At 45.1% G+C, this 26,374-nt stretch overlaps 1 protein-coding gene across 3 annotated transcripts in view; it reads right to left on the bottom strand.

Annotated features, from left to right (window-relative positions):
* Nucleotides 1–26,374, bottom strand: part of CHD6 (chromodomain helicase DNA binding protein 6) — a 148,851-nt gene that overhangs the window by 28,221 nt on the left and 94,256 nt on the right. For all 3 annotated transcript variants that reach the window (XM_044300146.1, XM_044300145.1, XM_044300147.1), the window contains 10 exons: nucleotides 24,455–24,650; nucleotides 23,506–23,670; nucleotides 23,022–23,201; nucleotides 22,687–22,797; nucleotides 22,389–22,591; nucleotides 20,560–20,759; nucleotides 19,084–19,243; nucleotides 18,406–18,495; nucleotides 12,386–12,489; nucleotides 12,164–12,290 (listed from right to left, as the gene is read on the bottom strand). In XM_044300146.1, the coding sequence (XP_044156081.1) occupies nucleotides 12,164–12,290; nucleotides 12,386–12,489; nucleotides 18,406–18,495; nucleotides 19,084–19,243; nucleotides 20,560–20,759; nucleotides 22,389–22,591; nucleotides 22,687–22,797; nucleotides 23,022–23,201; nucleotides 23,506–23,670; nucleotides 24,455–24,650 (1,536 nt within the window). The remainder of the gene's footprint in view (nucleotides 1–12,163; nucleotides 12,291–12,385; nucleotides 12,490–18,405; nucleotides 18,496–19,083; nucleotides 19,244–20,559; nucleotides 20,760–22,388; nucleotides 22,592–22,686; nucleotides 22,798–23,021; nucleotides 23,202–23,505; nucleotides 23,671–24,454; nucleotides 24,651–26,374) is intronic.

Raw genomic sequence — 26,374 nt, 5'->3', positions numbered from 1 at the left:
CTGCCTGATGCTCTGTTCCGAGGGAATCGGTGCAGAGGTGTCCCCAGAGGCAACTGACAGAGAAGGCTTCGTCACCAGCCTCAGGCCTGTCCTGGGGCGATCCGAGGATGCCGAGGAGGGGTGAAAGCTAGTTGAGACCACCCGAGGTTGGTCCGTGGGCTACTCCTTGCGTGACCCTGTATCTGAGCATGAGCGTGGCCCACCTGCAGGGAGGACCCTGGTGGGCGGGGGGGAGACCGTAATTTGGCTGCAGCAACCTGCAGGCCCAGCGATTGGGAGAGACAGGCAGGGTTCCCATGGTTCAACAGGGAGGGAGCCCAATCAGGGGGGCCTACACAAAAGGGTGGGGGGGACAAGCCGACCACATGGAAACCTCCATAGACAACGGACGCACGTGAAACACGTGGCGATCCGATAGGGAGGCTGGGAGAGGAGCAGGGCTGTCCTTTATCTGTCCCCGGATGCCACGTTCCTAAGAGGTGCTGCAGCAGCTATAGATCAGGTGGCAGGGCTGCAGAAGGATGAGGCAATTGAGAGGAGAGGGGAGGGGGGGGGGGGAGGAGCCTGCAGAAGCAATTCAGCGAGAGGCTGCCTACCAGACCCCAGGAGCTGTATCACAGGGCGCCCCATGCAGGAAAGCAGCAAGATGGCGACCCGATGAGAGAAGGAGCTGGCAGCAAGAGGAAGAAACGCCCCTCTGAGACAGAGCAGGGAACCTGGAGCTGGATTGGGCAGGCAAGAGAGGCCCCTCCCAGGCTCCCCCCACGGAGGGGAGGTGACAGAGCAAGCCCGGGAAGTTCAGAAGTGGGCGGAGAGTTGTGGCCCAGTAGGCCCGAAAAGCCGGGGGCCTCAATTAGTGGAGCGCGGCCGGGGACGAACGGCCGCAATCGCGGAAGTGCTCCGGAGCTGCCGCAACGAATGGGGGCCAAGTGGGGGAGAGAACTGGAGAAGTGATCAGAAAGGCCAGGGGGCTTCTGGGGCCAGGATACAGCTAAGAGATGTCAACCCAGGCCCCTCCATATGAAGGGAGCAGGTTAGGTATCCGGGAAGGGGGGAGAATGGGGGGGGGGGGGGGGGAACGCGTCCAGGCCTGGTGAGGAGGGTGGGAGACCCTAATCTAAAGGAACATACTCACCCTCAGACGTCTTCAGGCGCAGCAATAACCACCCCCTCGGCGGACTCAACACGGGAACCGTGGGACTGCCGGAATTCCACTGCGGAAGCAGATTTGGGGACTGGGTGGCTGCCAGGTACCTGAGTACGAGCCCGCAGGGGGGCAACTAAAGTGGAACACGATGGAGCCACCCCTGCAGCAGGCCGGAACCTGCAGAGAAGAGAAAGAAAGTAAAAATTAAATAAAAAAGTAGCAGGATGACCTGCACAAAAAATGCAGGTCAGGTCTGCCCCCTACGGACACTAGAACAAGACTGATCTGTCTAGTGCCTGTGGAGAGGATATAGCCCAACGGGGAGGAGCCAGCACTTTTTATGTCTAGTGTCGCCCCTGCCATGCACGAGAAATCCGATTACCGGTAAGTGTAATCATCATTTTTCCCTTCCCCCATGACAGCACCACGGAGAGGAATTACAGAGAAAAATACCCCTTCCTTACAGGGGGGGGCCACCACTTGCAGAACTTCTTACCGACAGAACAGAGGCAGAATTTAGCTGGAGTCAATAGTGATGGAAAGGCAGAAGGAGAAGACCCCGTGGCAGCCTAACAGGTTTGCACAATAGAAACATTAGCCCTCCCCTCCCAAGAGGTAGACTGCGCAAGTAGAAAAGGTTTCCGTACCTTCTCACTATTGCCTTTGCTGAATGAATATCAACATCTATCTTTTATTTATAATCAACTGGTGTTACAAAAAATCTAAATATTGCATCTATGAGCCCACTTTACACACTGGGGTAAACGCATTGGGATAAAGGGACCTATAAATTAATTGTGATAACTTTTGAAAACTGAAGATTTTTTGTGTTTATACAGGATACAATTTGATATTGCAGAAATTGTACTGAGCATCTATTCATCGTTCTGTATTGAGCAAATGACTCAACTTGATATATTCAGCACTTTTTTACTCTGATGTACTCAGCATCTATTTTGATGTACTTTTTTTTATTTTTTGCTTCTTTCGTTTACTCAGCGTATATTATTTTTCATATTTATAGTAGGGCATCTAATAGACCAGTGATGGCGAACCTATGGCACGGGTGCCAGAGGCGGCACTCGGAGCCCTCTCTGTGGGCACCCACGCCCTGGAAATAGTCTATGATGTACCAGTATGCCTTAGAATTTTCCTGCCATTCATCAGTGCAGGGCGCACTATGAACAGCACAGAGAGTGCACTGAATGCAGACAGGCTATTATAGCTAAATGATAAAGTACATGGAAGAGATTTTCTCCTCTAGTTGTGTATTATAATATTGATACTATACTGGACTGTAGTGTTCAGGTTAAATTGCTGTGTTGGCACTTTGTGATAAATATGTGGGTTTTGGGTTACAGTTTGGGCACTCAGTCTGTAAAAGGTTCGCCATCACTGTAATAGACCCACTTTAGGGCACCTTATTTAGGTGCCTTGCATATCTGTCTTCAGGGCCGGCGCTACCATAAGGCAGACCAAGCGGCCGCCTTAGGGCGCGCCCTGCGCAGGGCGGAAGAATAGAAAAATAAATTCATGCTTTTTTTTTTTTTTTGCACTTGACTGGCATCCGCCGCGCCAGCCCTGCGTGTGCCGGCCGCGGCGCTCGTCTAGTCTACAGTAGTCAGGGACTCAGGGCAACAGATATCAAAGACCTGCTCCCCCGAGCCTGCGTGTGCGGTTGTGTGCAGGGCCGCCCGGCCGGACTCGTAGTCAGGGCAACATAGCTAGCTAGGCACTTAGGCAGAGATAGATGATCATAGATAGATTAATAGATTAATGATATTCATTCATTGGCTCAGAGCGCCGCTCTGGCTGCCACTAGTGACAACTGACAAGTCACCTGCACAGGGGGGGCGTGAGTAGACACAGGCAGCCGTGGCCCGCGCCCGGTGAGGTGAGGGACCAAGAAATTGAAGCAGGGACTTGAGGTGAGGCGAGCTGACTGTGTCTGTGTTGTGTTTGCGCTCACCGTCCAGCGTCCTGGGTTCATTAAGAAAGGAGCTGAGCACTGCGGTAAGTCATCATCTGCAGGGGAAAATCCCAGTAATGCATTTGAGGTCCCGTCAGATAATTAGTGATGGGTCCTCATGTTTGAACGCTATACAGTAGGCCACGTGTTACGTCCCTTGTGGCCCCTAATTTCATACACCGAAGGAGTCAAGAGTAGAGATATAATTGCAATGTTGCTTTCTGGGTTCATTGCTGTAAATGAATATGTAATATTTCATCTTCCTGTAACAGGGATGAGAATATTCATGATCTGTTGCATCAGCCCCATGGTATGGTTAGTACTTTTTTAATGGAATTAAATTAAGGGGAAAGGTTTGACCGTCTGAGTCACGCTCCGTGTGGAGAGGCAGATATGGAAGCTGCAGCATTCAGAGTTGTGGGATGAGTGATAATACTTACGGGGGAGGAAGGTGAGATCACTAATGTCCATTTATACAGACGTGGACAAAATTGTTGGTACCCTTTGGTCAATGAAAGAAAAAGTCACAATGGTCACAGAAATAACTTTAATCTGACAAAAGTAATAATAAATTAAAATTCTATAAATGTTAACCAATGAAAGTCAGACATTGTTTTTCAACCATGCTTCAACAGAATTATGTAAAAAAATAAACTCATGAAACAGGCATGGACAAAAATGATGGTACCCCTAGAAAACACAGAACATAATGTGACCAAAGGGACATGTTAATTCAAGGTGTGTCCACTAATTAGCATCACAGGTGTCTACAACCTTGTAATCAGCCATTGGGCCTATATATATGGCTCCAGGTAATCACTGTGTTGTTTGGTGATATGGTGTGTACCACACTCGACATGGACCAGAGGAAGCAAAGGAAAGAGCTGTCTCAAGAGATCAGAAAGAAAATTATAGACAAGCATGTTAAAGGTAAAGGCTATAAGACCATCTCCAAGCAACTAGATGTTCCTGTGAGTACAGTTGCACATATTATTCATAAGTTTAAGATCCATGGGACTGTAGCCAACCTCCCTGGACGTGGCCGCAGGAGGAAAATTGATGACAAATCTAAGAGACGGATAATCCGAATGGTAACAAAAGAGCCTAGAAAGACTTCTAAAGAGATTCAAGGTGAACTTCATGCTCAAGGAACATCAGTGTCAGATCGCACCATCCGTCGTTGTTTGAGCCAAAGTGGACTACATGGGAGACGACCAAGGAGGACACCATTGTTGAAAACGAATCATAAAAAAGCAAGACTGGAATATGCCAAACTACATGTTGACAAGCCACAAAGCTTCTGGGAGAATGTCCTGTGGACAGATGAGACAAAAATCGAAGTTTTTGCCAAGGCACATCAGCTGTATGTTCACAGACGAAAAAATGAAGCATATCAAGAAAAGAACACTGTCCCTACTGTGAAACATGGAGGAGGCTCTGTTATGTTCTGGGGCTGCTTTGCTGCGTCTGGCACAGGGTGTCTTGAATCTGTGCAGGGTACAATGAAATCTCAAGACTATCAAGGAATTCTAGAGAGAAATGTACTAGCCAGTGTCAGAAAGCTTGGTCTCAGTCGCAGGTCATGGGTCTTGCAACAGGACAATGACCCAAAACACACCGCTAAAAACACCCAAGAATGGCTAAGAGGAAAAAATTGGACTATTCTAAAGTGGCCTTCTATGAGCCCTGACCTCAATCCTATTGAGCATCTTTGGAAGGAGCTGAAACATGCAGTCTGGAAAAGGCACCCTTCAAACCGGACACAACTGGAGCAGTTTGCTCATGAGGAGTGGGCCAAAATACCTGCTGAGAGGTGCAGATGTCTCATTGACAGTTACAGGAAGCGTTTGATTGCAGTGATTGCCTCAAAAGGTTGCGCAACAAAATATTAAGTTAGGGGTACCATCATTTTTGTCCATGCCTGTTTCATGAGTTTATTTTTTACATAATTCTGTTGAAGCATGGTTGAAAAACAATGTCTGACTTTCATTGGTTAACATTTATAGAATTTTAATTTATTATTACTTTTGTCAGATTAAAGTTATTTCTGTGACCATTGTGACTTTTTCTTTCATTGACCAAAGGGTACCAACAATTTTGTCCACGTCTGTAAGTGTCATCAGTAAACATCATCATACTTAGCGTCTATGATGGCAGCTAGAGGTCTATACAACCCCGGAGAAACTCATCTCGGCCATCTTCTTAAGATTCAGAATAGACCGGAAGATGACAATGATTCCTTGATTTGTTTTATTCTGCCTCTATTCTCATTCTATTGGGCCATCACCTAGGCATATCTGTTCCTGGGAAAGCTGAGTGGCAAAATGTAGCTTCGTTTGTGTTGGCAAAAATCCTTGCACCGGCCCTGTCTGTTTCAGGGCCATTCGAAGGCTTGTAGGAGGTTCCTGAATACGGGGCGGCTATTCCGTTCTATAGGCAGGGATCGATAGCATAGGGTGAGAATCAGGGAAAGGTCCCCCATCAGACCATCACCATCCTGCCTAGAATCTGTCCTATCCCGTATTGTGGAATAGGAATGACTGCTGAGTTTACACAGCCTTTCTTTTGATTTAATATTTATTTTTTACTTTGCATATTTTGTGTTGGGTAATGTTAGTGCTTTGAATAAAGGCTACGTTTTAATCAGGGTGGTACTCTGTGAATACGCCATACTTGATTTTATACTGCCTTGGCATACTGACCCTCTGACGGGCTACTGTCTTAGCTGTGATTCCAGAAGAGATGTAAGCCAGAGAAAAATATGACCTAAGCCATGTCCAAACTGCGGCCCTCAGGCGGTTGCAAAATTACAACTCCCAGCATTCCCTAATAGCTGCGAGCTATCGAGGCATGCTGGGAGTTGTAGTTTTGCAACAGCTGGAGGGCCGCACTTTGGACATGCCTGACCTAAGCTATCTGGCTAGTGGACTCTTCGAGGCCGTCTTACCCTTTTTTATGCCAAAAAGAAAACAAAAGCGCAGAGGACTTCTCCAATCCTTAGTTACCCCTGGGTAACGTGTAAGGCATCTCTGAAAAGTCTGGACAGTGGCAACTTATTCCTTTAGATTCCTGGGCTTATCAGAAGTGCTTGAAATGTAATGAAAGGTAAGGATACCCAGATGGAACTATAGGGAATCTAAAAGCTAACTAGAGGTCCGAACCTAAAGAAAAAAGGGGTTGGATCAATAACAATCTAGGAATTTTTAATACCGGACATTATCCTTAAATCTAGCATATTCTTATAAAAGAAATCTCAAATTGGTTTCTCATCAAGTGTTTAATCAAAATAACCGTAACAGATTTTAACAAAGCATCTTAGAGAAGTAACTTATCTTGACAAGGAATGACCAACTGAAGAGGATTGCTGAACACAGATTCCTTTGGTGCAGAATATATTGCGAGACAGATGCTTTGATCCAAGATCCACTGGAGGCCTTGTGTTACATCTACCAGAAGAACTTTAGACGTCAAATCTCCTTCCTTGCAATCTGGTATCCAGGATGGAAAACTACCGTGGCCTCCATCCCCCGGGGAAGCTCACGGGTCTGCCACCAGAGGTCCAAAGAGCACATTGGACCCTTCAGTTTTGGAATTTTAGATCTGCGGCACGTATTTATATAGTTTGCTGGTGCGTCATACCTCCTGTAGACCATCCAGACTAAATGTTCCAGTCGATCTTATTATCCACACCAGGAGCCATATAGGGCTCTGTTGATACGCCATACATACTGTAGGCCATTGAAGCAATATGGTCCAGCCCATTTTCTCACTCCTCATCAGGAGTATTATAGGGCTTTGTTGGAGTGCTATGCCTATTGTAGACTATTAAACTACAATTTGACAACCAATATAGGCACATAACTAGTTCACCCTGCATGCATGCATAGCCACCAAGATAGACCGCCACAAAGACTTGGCAGCAGCCCAGGCACCTCTGGACACATAGATACTCACTCCGAGCCAAGTTCATTCATCCAGACACTGCTGTCTGAGTGGTCCACTTATTAAGACATGGCAACAGAAGACACCAGCCATGCATACACGGTCACCAGTAGCCGTCCCTCTTGCCGACACAGCCGTAGAAGCCGTCAGACATGTGGAGCTGTCCGCTGATCAACACACTAGATAAACTCAGCAGCAGGAGACAGCAAGAGCTGTCATGCCAGCAAGCATAAACACAGAAGCAAACAGCTCCCTAGGTACATGAGCCCACCAGACAGTCAAAGACAGGCACAGGCCCAAAGGCGGCCCTGCAGACAGGCACAGGCCCAAAGGCGGCCCTGCAGACAGGCACAGGCCCAAAGGCGGCCCTGCAGACAGGCACAGGCCCAAAGGCGGCCCTGCAGACAGGCACAGGCCCAAAGGCGGCCCTGCAGACAGGCACAGGCCCAAAGGCGGCCCTGCAGACAGGCACAGGCCCAAAGGCGGCCCTGCAGACAGGCACAGGCCCAAAGGCGGCCCTGCAGACAGGCACAGGCCCAAAGGCGGCCCTGCAGACAGGCACAGGCCCAAAGGCGGCCCTGCAGACAGGCACAGGACCAAAGGCGGCCCTGCAGACAGGCACAGGACCAAAGGCGGCCCTGCAGACAGGCACAGGACCAAAGGCGGCCCTGCAGACAGGCACAGGACCAAAAGGCGGCCAGACAGGCACAGGCTCAAAAGGAAGCCAGACAGGCACAGGCTCAAAAGGCAGCCAGTCGACCAGGCATAGACTCTACAGGCGTTTAGCTGACCAGACATAAAAGCTACAGGCATTTAGCCGACCAGTCAGATGCTGTGGGTACAAGTCAAACAAGTATAGACGCAACAGGCATTCATCCCACTCAGCCTCAAAAGGCAGCCAACCAAGACCTTTAGTCAAACAGGCATCAGTAATCAGAAAAACCAACATAACAGAGACGTTCGGGCAAGAAAGCCTGAAGACAGTCATTCAGTCCTTCAGCCAACCAGGCCCTAAAGCCAAGAGGCAGCCAACCAGGCCCTAAAGCCAACCAGGCCCTAAAGCCAAGAGGCAGCCAACCAGGCCCTAAAGCCAAGGGGCAGACAACCAAGCCCTAAAGCCAAGAGGCAGAAAACCAGGCCCTAAAGCCAAGGGGCAGACAACCAGGCCCTAAAGCCAAGGGGCAGACAACCAGGCCCTAAAGCCAAGGGGCAGACAACCAGGCCCTAAAGCCAAGGGGCAGACAACCAGGCCCTAAAGCCAAGGGGCAGACAACCAGGCCCTAAAGCCAAGGGGCAGACAACCAGGCCCTAAAGCCAAGGGGCAGACAACCAGGCCCTAAAGCCAAGGGGCAGACAACCAGGCCCTAAAGCCAAGGGGCAGACAACCAGGCCCTAAAGCCAAGGGGCAGACAACCAGGCCCTAAAGCCAAGGGGCAGACAACCAGGCCCTAAAGCCAAGGGGCAGACGACCAGGCCCTAAAGCCAAGGGGCAGACGACCAGGCCCTAAAGCCAAGGGGCAGACGACCAGGCCCTAAAGCCAAGGGGCAGACGACCAGGCCCTAAAGCCAAGGGGCAGACGACCAGGCCCTAAAGCCAAGGGGCAGACGACCAGGCCCTAAAGCCAAGGGGCAGACGACCAGGCCCTAAAGCCAAGGGGCAGACGACCAGGCCCTAAAGCCAAGGGGCAGACGACCAGGCCCTAAAGCCAAGGGGCAGACGACCAGGCCCTAAAGCCAAGGGGCAGACGACCAGGCCCTAAAGCCAAGGGGCAGACAACCAGGCCCTAAAGCCAAGGGGCAGACAACCAGGCCCTAAAGCCAAGAGGCAGACAACCAGGCCCTAAAGCCAAGGGGCAGACAACCAGGCCCTAAAGCCAAGGGGCAGACAACCAGGCCCTAAAGCCAAGAGGCAGACAACCAGGCCTTAAAGCCAAGAGGCAGACAACCAGGCCCTAAAGCCAAGAGGCAGACAACCAGAATATTGGCTGTGTAACTTAAGTAAAGTCATTATAAGGAATACCTTCTTTCACAGCCATGGGAGCTGCATGATCTAGGCTCCTTCTTCCTCGTCTGAGCCGCATGCCGGAGAATGCACCAGAATACATGTTCCCGATTAGGCAGACCCTCCATGGATCCGTGCATGCGGTGGAATGCAATACCCCTTTTACCCATGGATCTGGGCTTTAAACGTTGCCTGGCCTTACTCCACTGAGGGGCCCACGCACCTGCGGCAAGAACTGGACAGAGGGCACGGATCCTCCCCGGTTCCTAGGGTCCTGTCAGCCCAAAACTATGGCCCAATAGACCCCGGTAGGTATTACCACATAGAGCTCCAGAACATTTCTGGGATCTCCTAGGCTAGCGGTACCTAAAAGGAAAACTGCAAGTCTCCCGCTCCAGGGACAGGAAACCACTGAGGTTGGAGAGAGGCAATACCTTTTTATTCTGCAGGTTTCCTGTCCCTGGGGGCGGATCCTCTCTCTGTTGTGCTGTCGTGGGGGGAAGGGAAAAATACGGTATTAATCCGCATATACCCATGATACTGTGTACCCCAATGTCATTAACGAGAAATACAGTATTAATCCCATACGGTGAACACAACAGGAAAAAAACAAAAAATGCCTGAAATTGCCCCAATTACCCAAAACTGGTATGGATAAAAACCAGGAGCTTTCCCCAGAAAAAAGGCAGTTGCACAGCTCCATAGATGGCAATATAAAAAAGTTATGGGTGTCAGCATATGCCAATGCAAAGAACGTATTAAAATATAAGAAACTGTACAAATATGGTACTAATGTTACTGTACTGACCAGCAAAGTAAATATAAAGTTTCATTTTTAGTGCACAGTAAATGCCCTAAAAGCAAAGCCTAGAAAACACTAGTGAATTTGATTTTTATATATATATATACAGACGTGGACAAAATTGTTGGTACCCTTTGGTCAATGAAAGAAAAAGTCACAATGGTCACAGAAATAACTTTAATCTGACAAAAGTAATAATAAATTAAAATTCTATAAATGTTAACCAATGAAAGTCAGACATTGTTTTTCAACCATGCTTCAACAGAATTATGTAAAGAAATAAACTCATGAAACAGGCATGGACAAAAATGATGGTACCCCTAGAAAACACAGAACATAATGTGACCAAAGGGACATGTTAATTCAAGGTGTGTCCACTAATTAGCATCACAGGTGTCTACAACCTTGTAATCAGCCATTGGGCCTATATATATGGCTCCAGGTAATCACTGTGTTGTTTGGTGATATGGTGTGTACCACACTCGACATGGACCAGAGGAAGCAAAGGAAAGAGCTGTCTCAAGAGATCAGAAAGAAAATTATAGACAAGCATGTTAAAGGTAAAGGCTATAAGACCATCTCCAAGCAACTAGATGTTCCTGTGAGTACAGTTGCACATATTATTCATAAGTTTAAGATCCATGGGACTGTAGCCAACCTCCCTGGACGTGGCCGCAGGAGGAAAATTGATGACAAATCTAAGAGACGGATAATCCGAATGGTAACAAAAGAGCCTAGAAAGACTTCTAAAGAGATTCAAGGTGAACTTCATGCTCAAGGAACATCAGTGTCAGATCGCACCATCCGTCGTTGTTTGAGCCAAAGTGGACTACATGGGAGACGACCAAGGAGGACACCATTGTTGAAAACGAATCATAAAAAAGCAAGACTGGAATATGCCAAACTACATGTTGACAAGCCACAAAGCTTCTGGGAGAATGTCCTGTGGACAGATGAGACAAAAATCGAAGTTTTTGCCAAGGCACATCAGCTGTATGTTCACAGACGAAAAAATGAAGCATATCAAGAAAAGAACACTGTCCCTACTGTGAAACATGGAGGAGGCTCTGTTATGTTCTGGGGCTGCTTTGCTGCGTCTGGCACAGGGTGTCTTGAATCTGTGCAGGGTACAATGAAATCTCAAGACTATCAAGGAATTCTAGAGAGAAATGTACTAGCCAGTGTCAGAAAGCTTGGTCTCAGTCGCAGGTCATGGGTCTTGCAACAGGACAATGACCCAAAACACACCGCTAAAAACACCCAAGAATGGCTAAGAGGAAAAAATTGGACTATTCTAAAGTGGCCTTCTATGAGCCCTGACCTCAATCCTATTGAGCATCTTTGGAAGGAGCTGAAACATGCAGTCTGGAAAAGGCACCCTTCAAACCGGACACAACTGGAGCAGTTTGCTCATGAGGAGTGGGCCAAAATACCTGCTGAGAGGTGCAGATGTCTCATTGACAGTTACAGGAAGCGTTTGATTGCAGTGATTGCCTCAAAAGGTTGCGCAACAAAATATTAAGTTAGGGGTACCATCATTTTTGTCCATGCCTGTTTCATGAGTTTATTTTTTTACATAATTCTGTTGAAGCATGGTTGAAAAACAATGTCTGACTTTCATTGGTTAACATTTATAGAATTTTAATTTATTATTACTTTTGTCAGATTAAAGTTATTTCTGTGACCATTGTGACTTTTTCTTTCATTGACCAAAGGGTACCAACAATTTTGTCCACGTCTGTATATATATATATATATATATATATATATATATATATATATTTTTTTATATATATATATATATATATATATATATATATATATATACACCGGTATATATATATATATTTTTTTTTTTACTTAACAGAGGCAGGTCTTAATAAGAAGAATATAACTTTCCTGGGAGCCTTCAACAAGGTTCCCTGCTGCCAATGCAACTGAACAACACCTGCCATCTTGGCACGGTGGGGTTGTTCAGGTGTTCGAGGCAGCCCCTCCATCTAAATGACCTCTCCGATACCATGGTTGCAATTGACCATAGCATCTGAGGGATTGAATGTCAGTGATTGGAGTTGTCTCCGATCACAGACAATGACGGCTGTGCCGTAGCAGGCACCTGCCATCTTTAAAGCCCTGACATAATGTACGGTGGATGTGACAAAAGACTCGAGTTAATCATACATTGACGGTATATGCTAAGTACAGGCTATCAGTTGAAAATCCAGCAAATCCCCTTTAATGCAACATTTATTCTATGTTTAAGAAAATTTAAAGTTGAGCTATTCCGAGGTAACGTCTTACCGCTCTGCTACATCTGGAGCCACGTCATTAACTCCATCAGCTGATAATGAATTCTTATCTGGCATTCCCACTTTCTCCAGAAAACAGAGGGCAGGATCTGCTCTCATGGCACAATAACGCTCATAGCCTAAAAAGGACAAATATTAAAAAAGGCAAGCAAAGGTAAGCCAAAGCTTCAATTACAAAAGGTGTAATGCCATTTCTATTGTCATAGATACGTACCATGCTTATAAACTCCTACTAGGAGTGATTTATCAGCTTCTGCATCCCACCAGTCCACAGGTATTTCTACATAATCTATGTCAGGTAACAGGACATCCAAGTCTCTATAATAGAAATGTAAGTCATTAGAAACTGGTTATGCTGATATCTGGTTATATCCGAAAATTGGTCTCTCATTAAAGGGGTTATCCCATCACTAATGTAAAAAATTAAAATCAGGCATCATATAGCACATGCCAATCTCTTTCTAACAAAGCTAGGACCAGCCCTGTACCTCACATGGATCCAGAGATCTCCCCATTCATTGCTCTGCTAGATTTATATCATGCTGGCAGCTCAAGAGGAGTGTCTTTTCTGCTGCAGCTAAGGGGGCGTGTCTCAGCTCTGCCTATCACAGCTAAGGGGTGTGTCTCAGCTCTGCCTATCTCAGCTCAGGAGGCAGTTGAAGGATGAAACTGAGCATGTGCGGCCTTCTCAGTGAGGTAAAAAAAATAAGAAAAAAAACCAAACAGCAGGTGGCGCTATACAGACACATTTTATTGAATAACTTAATGGCTATGCTAAATTTTTAATTGGATGAAATTAGATGAAATTACAAAAGTATTCAGACCCAGGTGCCGGTTTGAACACTGTAGAATATTTTTCATGGGGCAATCCCTTTAATACCAATATAATAATCTGAGCTATGGCCTCAGAAAGTACTGGAATCTTTATCTTGAGGATAGGCCATGAATATCAAAATCCCCCTTTAAGATACAACTTTACATCTTCTGGAGGGGAATGAAAACTCCATTCATGAACATATCAATATATAAATGGAATGAATTGCTTTTCAAGACTGGATTTTACAACATGAGTCTACTCAACATTTATGGCATGATTTATTGGGCCACAGGACTCCACTGTAACTTGGATTTTTTTACTTACCGTAAAATCCTTTTCTTGTTTATTTTACTAGGTGCATAGTACCGTTGGTGTATGTCCAGCTGCCACTAAGAAGGTGACGCTAGAAATAAAATAGAAGTTGGCTGCGCCCGGGTGGGCTATACCCGCTCTATAGAGAATAGCCTAACTGCAATTAGGCTATAGAGAATAGCCCAATTGCAGTGGGAGAGAGAAAGCAAGAACTAAGAGTCCTTGTGCCATCGCTTGCTACGGTTCTAGACACCATGTGCCCCTGGCAGATGCATTGCCCCCTTCAAGGGTGAAGTAGTCGCACTATCACCAGATTCTGTATATGACACACCTGCAGACTTCTGGGTTTGCTGACCAGTCACGTTGCCTCCACCAATTAGTGTGTAATTGTTGCGTCGCCAGATGCTGTAAACGACGGGTCTACATAGTTCTGTCATGTACCAGGCAGCCAAATTTCTATCTTTAAATAGTTGGAATATTCACACTACCTCCGAAAGCTGGAGGCAAGTGCAATGCTCCCTGCAGCAGGCGGAGTGGTCACACTATTTCTGAAAGTGCAACAATGGCGTTCTCTAAGGCAGTGGTTTTTCTGTCATTACTAGGTAGAATTCTTGTAGTATCACTACATGCTGTATCAGGCCTACACAGTCCTTACATGTAACGGACAACAGTATTGCCCCCTTCCTGGGTGAACAATGGACTGACGCTGTATGACTATTCTATACGGCCCTCTCTTCCTTTGGTCAACTGTCTTTTCTTAGTCAATGGTGACCTAGCTGTGCAGTTGATAGAGGTCATATCCTTCAAGCATATGCACTTCTGATTTACATCTGATGCCGACTGTACCCCTTCCATAGAATCTATGTCTGGTTGCTTGATGTCGCTCTATGATGGGCACTAGTCTTTTCAGTAGTAGTAGTTTTTGTTGTTTCTCTCTATTTGATTTGTTCTCCAACCCTGTGATTGACAGTCACAACACCGTTTTTTCATCATTGCTGGACGATCTATTTGTCACAACGGCACATATTACCCTTTATAGATAGGCTGCCATTAGCTACCGTCACCCCCAGGGTTAGCAACTGTTACGAGTTCCAGACAGCTGCACCACTCCACCACAGTACAGAGTTTTGTAAACTCGATGGACAGCATATCTGGAATGGTTACGCCCTTACTGCATGCACCTGTCTCCTAACAAGCGAGATAATGGTGCGGTGGCTTTCTCCACATTAGGTACTGGATTTAGCCTATCTGCAGCTGGTACCGGATGGTATTTTCCTTTGCTATAGCAGTAACCTTACCATCATCCAGCCAGGTTCTGACCTCTATGTGATCTGTATGCTTGCACTTAGAAGGAACCATCCAGTTATTGCCTTTTACCTATCTACTCAGAAAATAATTTTTGCAGGTGTGTCACAATATACCTATTTTTCTCGCTAATGTCATTGGGGGACGCAGAACCATGGGACATCCAAAAGCAGTCCCAGAGGTTGGGAAGAGACCAGACATGAGAATGGTTTAACGCAAATTGCTGGCAGAACCGTATGACCTGAACATGTATCAGGAAAGATCATATAATGGATCTGGTAGATTGGAAAAACAAAGAGAAAAGGTCCGTATGGCTCTATGCCCAGACAGATCCCAAAGAATTGTGGGAGACTGCAAAAAGATCTCGAGAACAAGCACTTGGGATGAAATCTGCAAGCAGAAGGGGAATCCAGAAAAAAAATCCCCAGCTCCAACTCTGCTGGGAATAAATAAATGGACAAAGGTCAAGGACGCGCAGACAAGAGTCTTCACCCTACAGCAGGGCAGAAAGGGAAGGCCGTTCTAAAAATAAGCAGAAAGTCTTAGAAAGAAAACACCAGCTGCCCAAACCACCTGAGAACGCAGGAAGGTGGAGGGAAGAAAAGGAATATAGAGGGAAGAAACCCAAACCCATGAAGAACAAGTGTCCACTGTAGAACCAAGGTGACAGAATTCTTCAAGAACCTGAGTCTCCCACTAAGGAAACAGCAAGTGGAGTACGAACTAAATGCATCTGCTAAAAAGCCGCCATCCATAACTCCCAGGATTGGGAATGACGTTCAACGGAGCCAAGCTGCAAATGACCCAGTTAAACTGGATAGAACTGAATGCTCTAAGAAAATGATCTAGAAAAGGACAGATCAAGAAGGTAAAATAGGACGGTCTAGAAAGGCTGGGAAAAGAGCCCCTCAAGAGGAAAGAAAATGCCCTAGAAAAGGACAAGCGTGGTCCTAAACCAAAGAATAACCACCCTGGAGAATGGCTAATGGAAAACCCTTCAAAATACCCACCTGTCACAACCAGACAGCTGAGAAGCTCTGAAAGAGGCCTTTCAGAACCTCCTCCTTGAGTTTTCTTTGTTGTGGTATTCAGTTCCTCATCTCGTTAGCCTCTCTAAGCTGTCATGTAGTTGGACTGATTGCTTCCCTTTAAATTCCTCCCCATAATGCTTTACTGGGCGGCTTATACTTCTTCCTGGAGTGTGTGTGCATGCTGATCCTGTTTCCCAGTCTGCTACAAAGTTAAGTGCTGTACATTTATCTGTTATTTTCTGTTTGCTAGTTCCCAGGTGACCCTGACTCCCTCCGTGTCTGGTGTAGGGAGCCGGTGGTCGTGTCCCCTCACTATTGTAGGGTGTTCAGGGGTTATATAGTCGAGGTACGTGGATATGCAACCATCCACCTTTGGGATCGTTGCATAGGCTGAGCAGCCAGGGAAAGTGCTAGGACTTGTGCAGGGGTCTCCCTTTTGGTTCCTTAGCTTTGGATCCAGTGAGTCATATATGCATGTTGCTTTGTCTTGTTCCTGTACACCGTCCGTGACACCACCAAGACAAAGGGAAGATGGTTTTGTACAAAATGGATGGAAAGGAACCTTACGGGGAAGACAACCAAGCATGGAAGACCTCAAATACCTACAGTCAGGTCCATAAATATTGGAACATCGACACAATTCTAAGATTTCTGGCTCTATACACCACCACAATGGATTTGAAATGAAACAAACAAGATGTGCTGTAACTGCAGACTGTCAGTTTTAATTTGAGGGTATTTACATCCAAATCAGGTGAATGGTGTAGGAATTACAACATTTTGCATATGTGCCTCCCACTTGTTAAGGGACCAAAAGTAATGGGACAGAATAAGAATCATAAATCAAACTTTCACTTTTTAATACTTGGTTGCAAATCCTTTGCAGTCAATTACAACCTGAAGTCTGGAACGCATAGTCATCACCAGACGCTGGGTTTCATCTTTAGTTCCTGCTTGTTCTTGGGGCATTTTCCCTTCAGTTTTGTCTTCAGCAAGTGAAATGCATGCTCAATCGGATTCAGGTCAGGTAATTGACTTGGCCATTGCATAACATTCCACTTCTTTCCCTTAAAAAACTCTTTGGTTGCTTTTGAAGTATGCTTTGGGTCATTGTCCATCTGCACTGTGAAGAGCCGCCAAAGTGTTTGTGGCATTTGGCTGAATATGAGCAGATAATATTGGCCGAAACACTTCAGAATTCATCCTACTGCTTTTGTCAGCAGTCACATCATCAATAAATACAAGAGAACCAGTTCTATTGGCAGCCATACATGCCCACGCCATGACACTACCACCACCATGCTTCACTGATAAGGTGGTATGCTTAGGATCATGAGCAGTTCCTTTCCTTCTCCATACTCTTCTCTTCCTATCACTCTGGTACAAAGTTGATCTTGGTCTCATCTGTCCATAGGATGTTGTTCCAGAACTGTGAAGGCTTTTTTAGATGTTGTTTGGCAAACTCTAATCTGGCCTTCCTGTTTTTGAGGCTCACCAATGGCTTACATCTTGTGGTGAGCCCTCTGTATTCACTTTGGTGAAGTCTTCTCTTGATTGTTAACTTTGACACACATACACCTACCTCCTGAAGGGCGTTTTCTTCACCAGGGAAAGAATTCTTCGGTCATCCACCACAGTTGTTTTCCGTGGTCTTCCGGGTCTTTTGGTGTTGCTGAGCTCACGTTCCTTCTTTTTAAGGTTGTTCCAAACAGTTGTTTTGGCCACGCCTAATGTTTTTGCTATTTCTCTGATGGGTTTGTTTTGTTTTTTCAGCCTAATGATGTCTTCTTCACTGATAGTGACAGCTCTTTGGATCTCATCTTGAGCGTTGACAGTTGACAGCAAGAGATTCCAAATGCAAATTTGAAATGAACTCTGGACCTTTTATATGCTCATTGTAATTGGGATAATGAGGGAATAACACACACCAGGCCATGGAACAGCCGAGAAACCAATTGTCCCATTACTTTTAGTCCCTTAACAAGTGGGAGGCACATATGCAAACTGTTGTTATTCCTACACGTTCACCTGATTTGGATGTAAATAACCTTAAATTAAAGCTGACAGTCTGCAGTTAAAGCACATCTTGTTCATTTCAAATCCATTGTGGTGGTGTATAGAGCCAAAAATGTTAGAATTGTGTAGATGTCCCAATATTTATGAACCTGACTGTATGTGAGGGCCCAGTAGCAGAGTCAGGGCAAAGGGGAAAACAAGGAAGCAATGGGGGACTGGACTTATTGAGTTATGGAATACAGAATTTTCACCACAGGAAGGGATTAAGACCACTTAACCTGGCGATGTACCCTGTAGTGAGCCGCATGGGAGAGGGAAGAAGGGGTTGTAGTGACCCCCAGTTAGGGAATAAAATTGCCCAAATAGAGTCCCTGGGCACTGGAGGCTGAGTAATGTCCAGGGACCGTAGAGGGGAAAAGGAGGGCCAGAGGGAAACAGAAAGGGCCCTATGGAAGGTGTGGGGGGAGGGGGACTAAGAAGACCCTAACCAGGAGGGAAAGTGAGGTATATAAGAAAAAAGTCAAAAGCAAAAATTGCAGCAAGACCTGCAGAAAAAGGCAGGTGGTGTCTGCCTCCTACAGACACTAGACTAAAACTGATTACACTAGTATCTGTAACTTCAAAAACGACATACAAACAGCACATGATAAACCACTTTTTCAGCATCAGTGGGTGGTCTGAGCACACTGACCCCACCAATGTGATGTTTTGACACTCCTAATTGACATCTCAGGTGGTTGCTTTTAACCTCACCTTGCATTTACACCTTCTAAGGCCTTGGCAGCAGCATCTCCCAGAACCTCTGCCTTGAGGTAGTACAGCATACGCACTCGAAGGAGGACCCTATCAAGAGAAAAAAAAATATATGTAACATAATTTTTGTTAACATTCAATATAAATGACAAACTGCAAAAAAATGACACAAAAATGTTTTACTAATTTTAAATTACTTCAATAAAAATTAATGTGTCTACATATTTAGAATATACAGCTCCCTTCCTTATATTGTATGCATTTATTATTTTACTATAAAACTCACAATATCAGATATTAAAGGTTCACTGAGTTTTCAGAAAATGTCATAGAGACAAAGATTTGATATGTCGTAGAGATCAAAGGTTTTGATCGGTGAAGGTCAGAGTGCTGAGACCCACACTGATCCATTGACCAAGTACAGAGAAACGCTTGCATATCTCCTCACTGTAGAAGACGGAACCACAGACTTACTATTAAAGCAGTCTCACTTCCTCTCCTGCATCGAAGAGACAGTGTGAGATGGGTGCCCTTCTCTCTCCTCGTTCTAGCAATTGGTGGTGGGGGTGGGGGGGCTCAACAATCAGACAGCCACCAATCAAAACCTTTGATATGTCTCTGACAAATCAAACCTCGGTGAATCTTTAAGCACATAATACAAGAGACTTTTATACTCACTTATTGCAGTGCTGCTTCAGATGCTTTTTGTAGCTGTCGTCATGCAAGACAATCTCAGGGTTGCAGCCAGCAAGCCAATCTGCATTTTTAATCTCTGGGAGCAACATTTGGCTCTTCATTTTCTTCCCTTTTCTCCCACGTGGGACTGGTGCAGATAAACCTGCAGCAAATATGAAATCTAAATTAAAGGGGTTCTGCAGTTTTTTTTTAAACCGATGATCATCCTCTGGATAGATCATCAGCATCTGATCGGCAGGGGACCCGCGGTCTTCTCGCTGTTTACCGCAGGCCCAGTAACATCACGACTAGTATCAATGGCCTGGGCGCGGCTAAGCTCGGTTTACTTGAATGGAGCTGAGCCGCGCCCAGGCCAGTTATAGTCATGATTACTTCTGCGGTAAACAGCGAGAAGGCCGCTGCACTACTGCCAGCACCGCTGCCTTCAAAAACAGCCGATTGGCAGGGGTTCTGGGTGTCAGACCCCCGCCGATCAGATGCTGATGATCTATCCAGAGGAAAGATCATCAGTTTAAAAGAACTGCAGAACCCCTTTAAATATATTAGCAGCATTTGCACAAAACTCTTTGCCAGCTTGCAACAATGTATCAGGCTGTTCTAATTATGCTCATAGAGCATTACCTAGACTGGATACAATTGTATCCACCACTCAAGAGGGCAGGACTGGCCATGCACAGATTTAAAGGGTAACTGTCATGTTTGCATAAAAAAAAATCAATTTTAGCATATGTTACTGCTGCAGCAGCATTATGCATAAAGCAATCTTTTGTTTATTCACATACCACTGTTTCCTTGAGTTTTTCCCTTAGTTACGGCTGTTTAAACATTTACAATATAAGGACCTTCTCAAGATGGCTCCTTTGCAAAAACTGCTTTCCCTCACTTCCCATACACACTTGCAGTAGCCAGCAGTTCCCTGCCAGCCAGCCAATCAGATTGGATTACTGAGAGACACGCCTCCTCACTCCGAAGCCTAATGCAGGCATGCAGTGTGAAGTACCGCTCCTCTGTCTTCTGTTTACATTAAGTTGGTAGACAGATAACCCATAGCAACAGTCTTTTATGGGAGCAGTGGAAAGTGACAGAGGACATTAATGAAAGCTGTTATTATAAGGTAATTACAGATCTTTTGACAATCATTGACAGACTAACTGAGGTATACCTGTCTAGCTCTAATAAACTAGCAAATAAAAAAAAATGACATCTACCCTTTAAAGCCTGGGAATGTAAAGAGTGTTCTCATTTACTGACGGCAAAAAATACCTGAAACTGGAGTATTAAATGGTCACTAACATTTCTCACAACTTTGCAGTAATTAATAGTATAGGCGACCAAAAGAAACTTTGTAATATGTCTTAGCAATGAGAAATGTCTAGTCTCCAGTTATCAGCCATTTACCTCTCTCCCCTTGCCCCCTGCTAATTGCTTTTCATTTTGAAAAAAATAATCAGTCAATACCTGAGTGGTTTTGCAGAGCCTGGTTGTATCCGTCCTTTGTGGGAGTAATTAGGTCCCAGATGAAACTTTTGATTTTCTCATCTCCTTTGTAATGTTTGACACAATAAACCAGCAAAGCCCTGCAGATCATCTCCATATCTTTTTCATTTAAATGCCATTTGAATCGGCCAAGCGTCAGGATGTCCTTCCAGCGTCCCCAGCTGCAGAATTAACAGGATTAAAATGGAGCATTCAGTGAACTGCAATGGCTCTACCGAAAAGCAAATACAGCTTTGCTGATCATAAAAAGAAGACTTGAAATCTGCTCTGTGTACCAATATAACAGAATATCATGATACTAAAGGCTGTCTTTTAAAGAGGTTGTCCAGTCCTTTTATATTGCTGCATACCTTATTCTCGAGGGACTGACAAAAAATAAATAAAAAAAATTCCTACACAAATCTGCTGAAAATTAATGTTTATTGCTAATGTGCATTTTTTTTGTAAATCTTTCTTTTTCATTTATACTTAATATTTTGGTGTTTTATTTTAATAACTTTTTTTTTTTTTTAATAACTTTTAGCCCCCTTAGGGACTAGAACCCTTGTCCTATTCACCCTGATAGATCTCTATCAGGGTGAATAGGATCTCACACTGTCCCTGCTGCTCTGTGCTTTGTGCACACAGCAGCATGCAGCTTACTATGGCAGCCAGGGCTTCAATAGCGTCCTGGTTGCCATGGTAACCGATCGGAGCCCCAGGATTACACTGCTGGGGCTCCGATCGGAGGGGACCCTGTGGCCACTGCCACCAATGATTAATACGGGGGGGGGGGGGGGGGCCCTATGTTTTTAATACTGGGGTGGGGGTGGGGGGTGCACTGCGCCACCAATGATTAATACTGGGGGGCTTGGGGGGGCGCACTGCGCCACCAATGAAGGTAAATCTCTCATTTATTCATATACAGGAGAAGGGAGCTGGCTGCAGAATCACATAGCCGGCTCTCGACCTCTATGAGCGGTAGCTGCGATCCGCGGCACCTGAGGGGTTAACTACCGCAGATCGCAGCTATTGCTCATAGAGGTCGGGAGCCGGCTATGTGATCCTGCAGCTCCCGCCTCCTGTATATGAATTAATGAGAGATTTCTCTTCATTGGTGGCGCAGTGGCCACAGCCCCTCCCCTCCTCTTGTCCTCTCTCCTCTCATTGGCGGCAGCAGCACAGGGGGAGGGAGACACTGCTTCCTTCTCCCCTGACAGCAGCGCGATCTGTGTTCCCAATACGTTATCGGAATATCGGCAAAATAGATGCCGATACCGATCAAAATCCTGAATATCGGCCGATAATATCGGTAAAAGCGATAATCGGTCGATCCCTACTGCAGAGACATCAATCAGCTGTTTGGGACTTGCTCTAGCGCCTAAGCTACACAGCGCCATCCCTTGTGTAGAGGATAGAGCATAGAGCCGATTACTGCAGCGCTGATCCCGTTTATTTCAATGTAACCAACTATGTCCACTATACCACGGATGGAGCTATGTAGCTCAGGTGTTGGAGCTATTATCAAACAGCTAATCAGAGGGGGTGTGGGATGTAGGTCCCCAGCCAATCGGATATTGATGGCCATCAATATAAAAAGGACTGCACAACCCATTTAATATTGGCTGTTGGGAAACAGAGTCAGAGTGAGGGCTGTTGTGTAACCCCCGAAGTCTATTAGACCCATCTCATGAAAAACAAGTGCCTGAATTGTGTGCAGGCATACTGTCGATCCTTCTTCGAGAAGTCTAATGAGACAGTGGTCATATTGAGAAGGAAATTGCAATACTTCCTTTATTACACCAACCTACCCAAATATGAGAAGATTCTTCTCTACCCTGAAGCATTCTGCCCGCAGATAGCGTCGCGTTTTGTCATTTAGTCGCCGTGACCTTGTAGGACGCTCCTCAGTATCGCTCTCCAACTCTGAGAACTCCATCAGCTCGTCATCCTCAAATGAATTGTAGTGTTTCGTTTGCTTTCTTACACGAGGGCGGTCAATGACTAAACTGTCCTAAATGATGGAAGAAGTGCGGAAATTATTCTAGTGGTGAAATAACCAGACAGCGAATTTAAAAAAAGACAAAAAAAAAAAAACAACACAGGTACCTTCTCATTTTTGCCATCTGTGTCCAGCTCTGCAATCTTTGCCCATTTTTGCCAGAAGTTAGGGTCATCTAGCGAGATGTCTGTTCTATTACCATTAGACACAAAACTGGCCTGTGGAGGCATTGGAAAACATGCAACTAAGAAATTAACAAGAATGTGCAAACCCTAAAACATGTAGAGAATATGTATATATGCAATTGTCTACCTCTCCCTCTGTATGCCACTGTAATTCCTACGGTTGGTAGGAATAATAAAAGAAAAGATCCAAATGCACAAAAATCTGAATAATGACTTAAAGTACATCCCCTTAATAAACAACATTGTACTCTGAATACCTTAGCAAATGTAGACCCCTTTCCTTCAGACTCGATGGTGATGGTTTGTGTTCTGCGCTGCAGAATTTGATCAATGTCTTCTTCACAAAATTTAGAGCCTTCATCTTCCTCATCCATGAGTGCACCATATGCTCCTTTCCTAAGGAGATCTTCAACTTCTATTTTAGACAATGGCTGTACCTAAAACACAATACACATGTTGGATCCTCTCAAAAACAATGATGATTATTAAACATGTTGTCCATGATAAGAAGAAAAGATTTTTATTAATTTGTTTAGAAATAGTGCCACTCGTGTCCTATCTAGTATTAAAGCTCAGCTCCAATTCACTTGAATGGAGCTGAAATGCAGTAATAAATACAACCCATGAACAGGAGTTGGGAGGCTTCTGGGTACGGAGGAGCAGACATGTTGTTCTAATCCTGTAGCATACTGCCCTTATCTTGAATACATTTCTGATTGGATATTTTTTTATCACACTTACTCCATTGGTGTTGCCTTTTCTATTGATATCTTGTAGCACGGCCTTGTCGAGTCCCAGCTTTAGACTCGCCTTATCAAACATTTCCCGCTCATAAGAATTCCTGGTTATGAGACGATAAACCTTCACAGCTTTGCTCTGCCCGATACGATGACAGCGAGCTTGAGCCTGAAAAAAAAATTGAAAAATGTTTTTTATAAAATACATAAAACAGCACCCCATTTAAATGCAATATTAATTTATAGTCACAAAACTTTACATAAATCAATAGTACAAGTGACCACAAGAAACATATTTTAGCAGAGAAATGTCTACTTCTCATGTTATCAGCTGTTTACTTCACCCCTCCTTGAAAATTAATTTTCACTTTGAAAAATGCTTTGAATTCCATCTGTAGACTGAGCAGCTCCACAGGAGGATCATGTTACACATATCAATAAAAGTCTATGAAAGGGGGAGGGAAGAGGAGTGTGCAGCAGCATTCATAAAACGGGACTCAAAGAGAGACACTAAAGACACACAAATGCTAAATTCACAACTAATACAGGTCAGCACCTCTCTGTAATGTTCTTCATGTCATGATCCTAGGGCATACTTTTGAGTGAGAGAAGCTTAAGTAGCAGATTCTCCTCTACTCTCTGTGTGCAATAGATGGCATCTAGTCTCCACCCACCATGTCTGACACAGCTGCAAACTAGAAGTTCAGCATTTACAGAGGAAAACTGCTAAAAGATGACAGATAAAATTCATATAATGGCCAGAAATTGTGTTTTCCTCATGTACACACAATTTACTATTGATTAATGCAGAACTTGTTGAAAAGTTAGGTATGCTTTAAAGACAAATTTGGGCTCAGAATAGTAGGACCCATAGATTTCAACCTCGATGTTAAGTTATGCAAACATAAATAAAGTAAAATCATAAAAAATAAATATGTGTGATTAATGAGTACCTGTAAGTCATTCTGGGGGTTCCAGTCGGAATCAAAGATAATGCAGGTGTCAGCAGCCGTCAGGTTGATCCCCAGGCCTCCTGCCCGAGTGCAGAGCAGGAATACAAAACGGTCAGAATCTGGCTTACAGAATCTGTCAATGGCTGCTTGACGGAGGTTGCCCCTTACTCTTCCATCTATTCGTTCATATGTGTACCTGTAACATCCAAATGAGACCACTGGTTGTAGGTGATCCTTAAATGTACAAGTTATACATAGTCACTTTAAAGGGGTATTGCCTAGGATATGCCATCACCTAATGATTTTTGAGGGTCCAATCTCTGACACCCCACTGTTCCCAGCTATGCAAGGAACTGCAGCCGGCCACGTACAATTAATTGGCGCCTCACTGCAGTTCCCATCACAGCAAATGTCTTGGGCACTGCAGTGCTGCACTACACCAGTGCTGCGGCCCTTCATTCTCAGGATCAATGGGGTACCTGAGGTTGGACCCTTACCAATAATTAAAAATATATTCTAGAGATATAACCTCACTTTGGAAATATGGGAATAAACGTTTAATGTGACTGATACATTATAATTTTGAGGATATTGTATATAGCATATATAAAATGACCTGGAAATAGTGGCCAATTAATCATTGTCCACAATTTTTATAGGCCACTTAAAAGGGGTATTTCCATCTGGACATTCATGCCATAGCCACACGATATTCCATAAATGTCAGAAAGATGCACGATTCCAAGGGTCTTGTGTCACACTGATGTGAATGGAGAGGTAGCTGTGCATTTATCTCTTTCTCGCTCTTCCTTGGGGGACACAGGAGACCTTGGGTATAGCTCAGCTCCCTAGGAGGCGTGACACTAAGTGAAAACTGTTAATCTTCTCCTCCAGCAGCTATACCCTCAGCCTGGAGAGAGAGACTACCAGTTGCATGTCCAAGTAGTAAGAAAAAAGGCAATGACCAACAAAGTGGAAACCAAACAAGTCAACTACCCGACAGGGGCAACCAAACCGTAACCTGTACAACAAATAATGATGGGTGGGTGCTGTGTCCCCCAAGGAAGAGCGAGAAAGAGATTTTACTGGTAAGTTATACAAAAATCTAATTTTCTCGCCCATTCCTTGGGGGACACAGGAGACCTTGGAACGTCCGAGAGCAGTCCAAGAAGGGAGGGACCACAGCCCAAGGTGAAGCCACTGTAGGCATCATGAAAACGCTGCCTGAAAGACCAGGCGGCCCAAAGCAGCATCCGCCGATGCATGAGTGTGCACCCTGTAAAACTTGGTAAAGGTGTGCAAGGAAGACCAAGTGGCCGCCGTGCACAATTGTTCAGCCGAAGACCGATGTCTCTGGGTCCAAGAGACACCGACCGCTCTGGTGTAGTAAATCTTCAAGGCCCTAACAACGGCCAAGCGGTGAAGTTCCCGTTCCCAGAGGTGAGAAGGGGATGGGCACAGAGAGGGGAGGACAATGTCCTCATTGAGATGAAAGGGGGAGACCACCTTCGGAAGGAAGGAAGAGACGGGGCGGAGAACAGCCTTATATTGGTGAAAGACCAGAAAAGGCTCGGAACAACATCATTTTATTTTTTGTACTCACCGTAAAATCCTTTTCTAGTAGTAGGCATTGGGGGACACAGCACCATGGGTATATGTCCAACTACCACTAGGAGGCGACACTAGACATAAAAAGTGTTGGCTCCTCCCCGTTGGGCTATACCCTCTCCACAGGCCCTAGATTTTGCATCCACCATTTCATTTTCTGAAGTTCTGCCTGTGCATAAATGTTCAGAATGATAGGCAGAGGCGCATAAAGGAGTTCAACACATGGCTTGGTAAATGGTGTCAAGAGCAAGGATTTGGCTTTGTTTCTCATAATAGCTCTACTTGGAATAGAAAGGAACTGTACAAAAAAGA

Source organism: Bufo gargarizans, chromosome 6 (assembly GCF_014858855.1).
Source record: "Bufo gargarizans isolate SCDJY-AF-19 chromosome 6, ASM1485885v1, whole genome shotgun sequence".
Lineage (NCBI taxonomy): Eukaryota > Metazoa > Chordata > Amphibia > Anura > Bufonidae > Bufo > Bufo gargarizans.
This window is presented reverse-complemented; position numbering and strand designations above follow the sequence as displayed.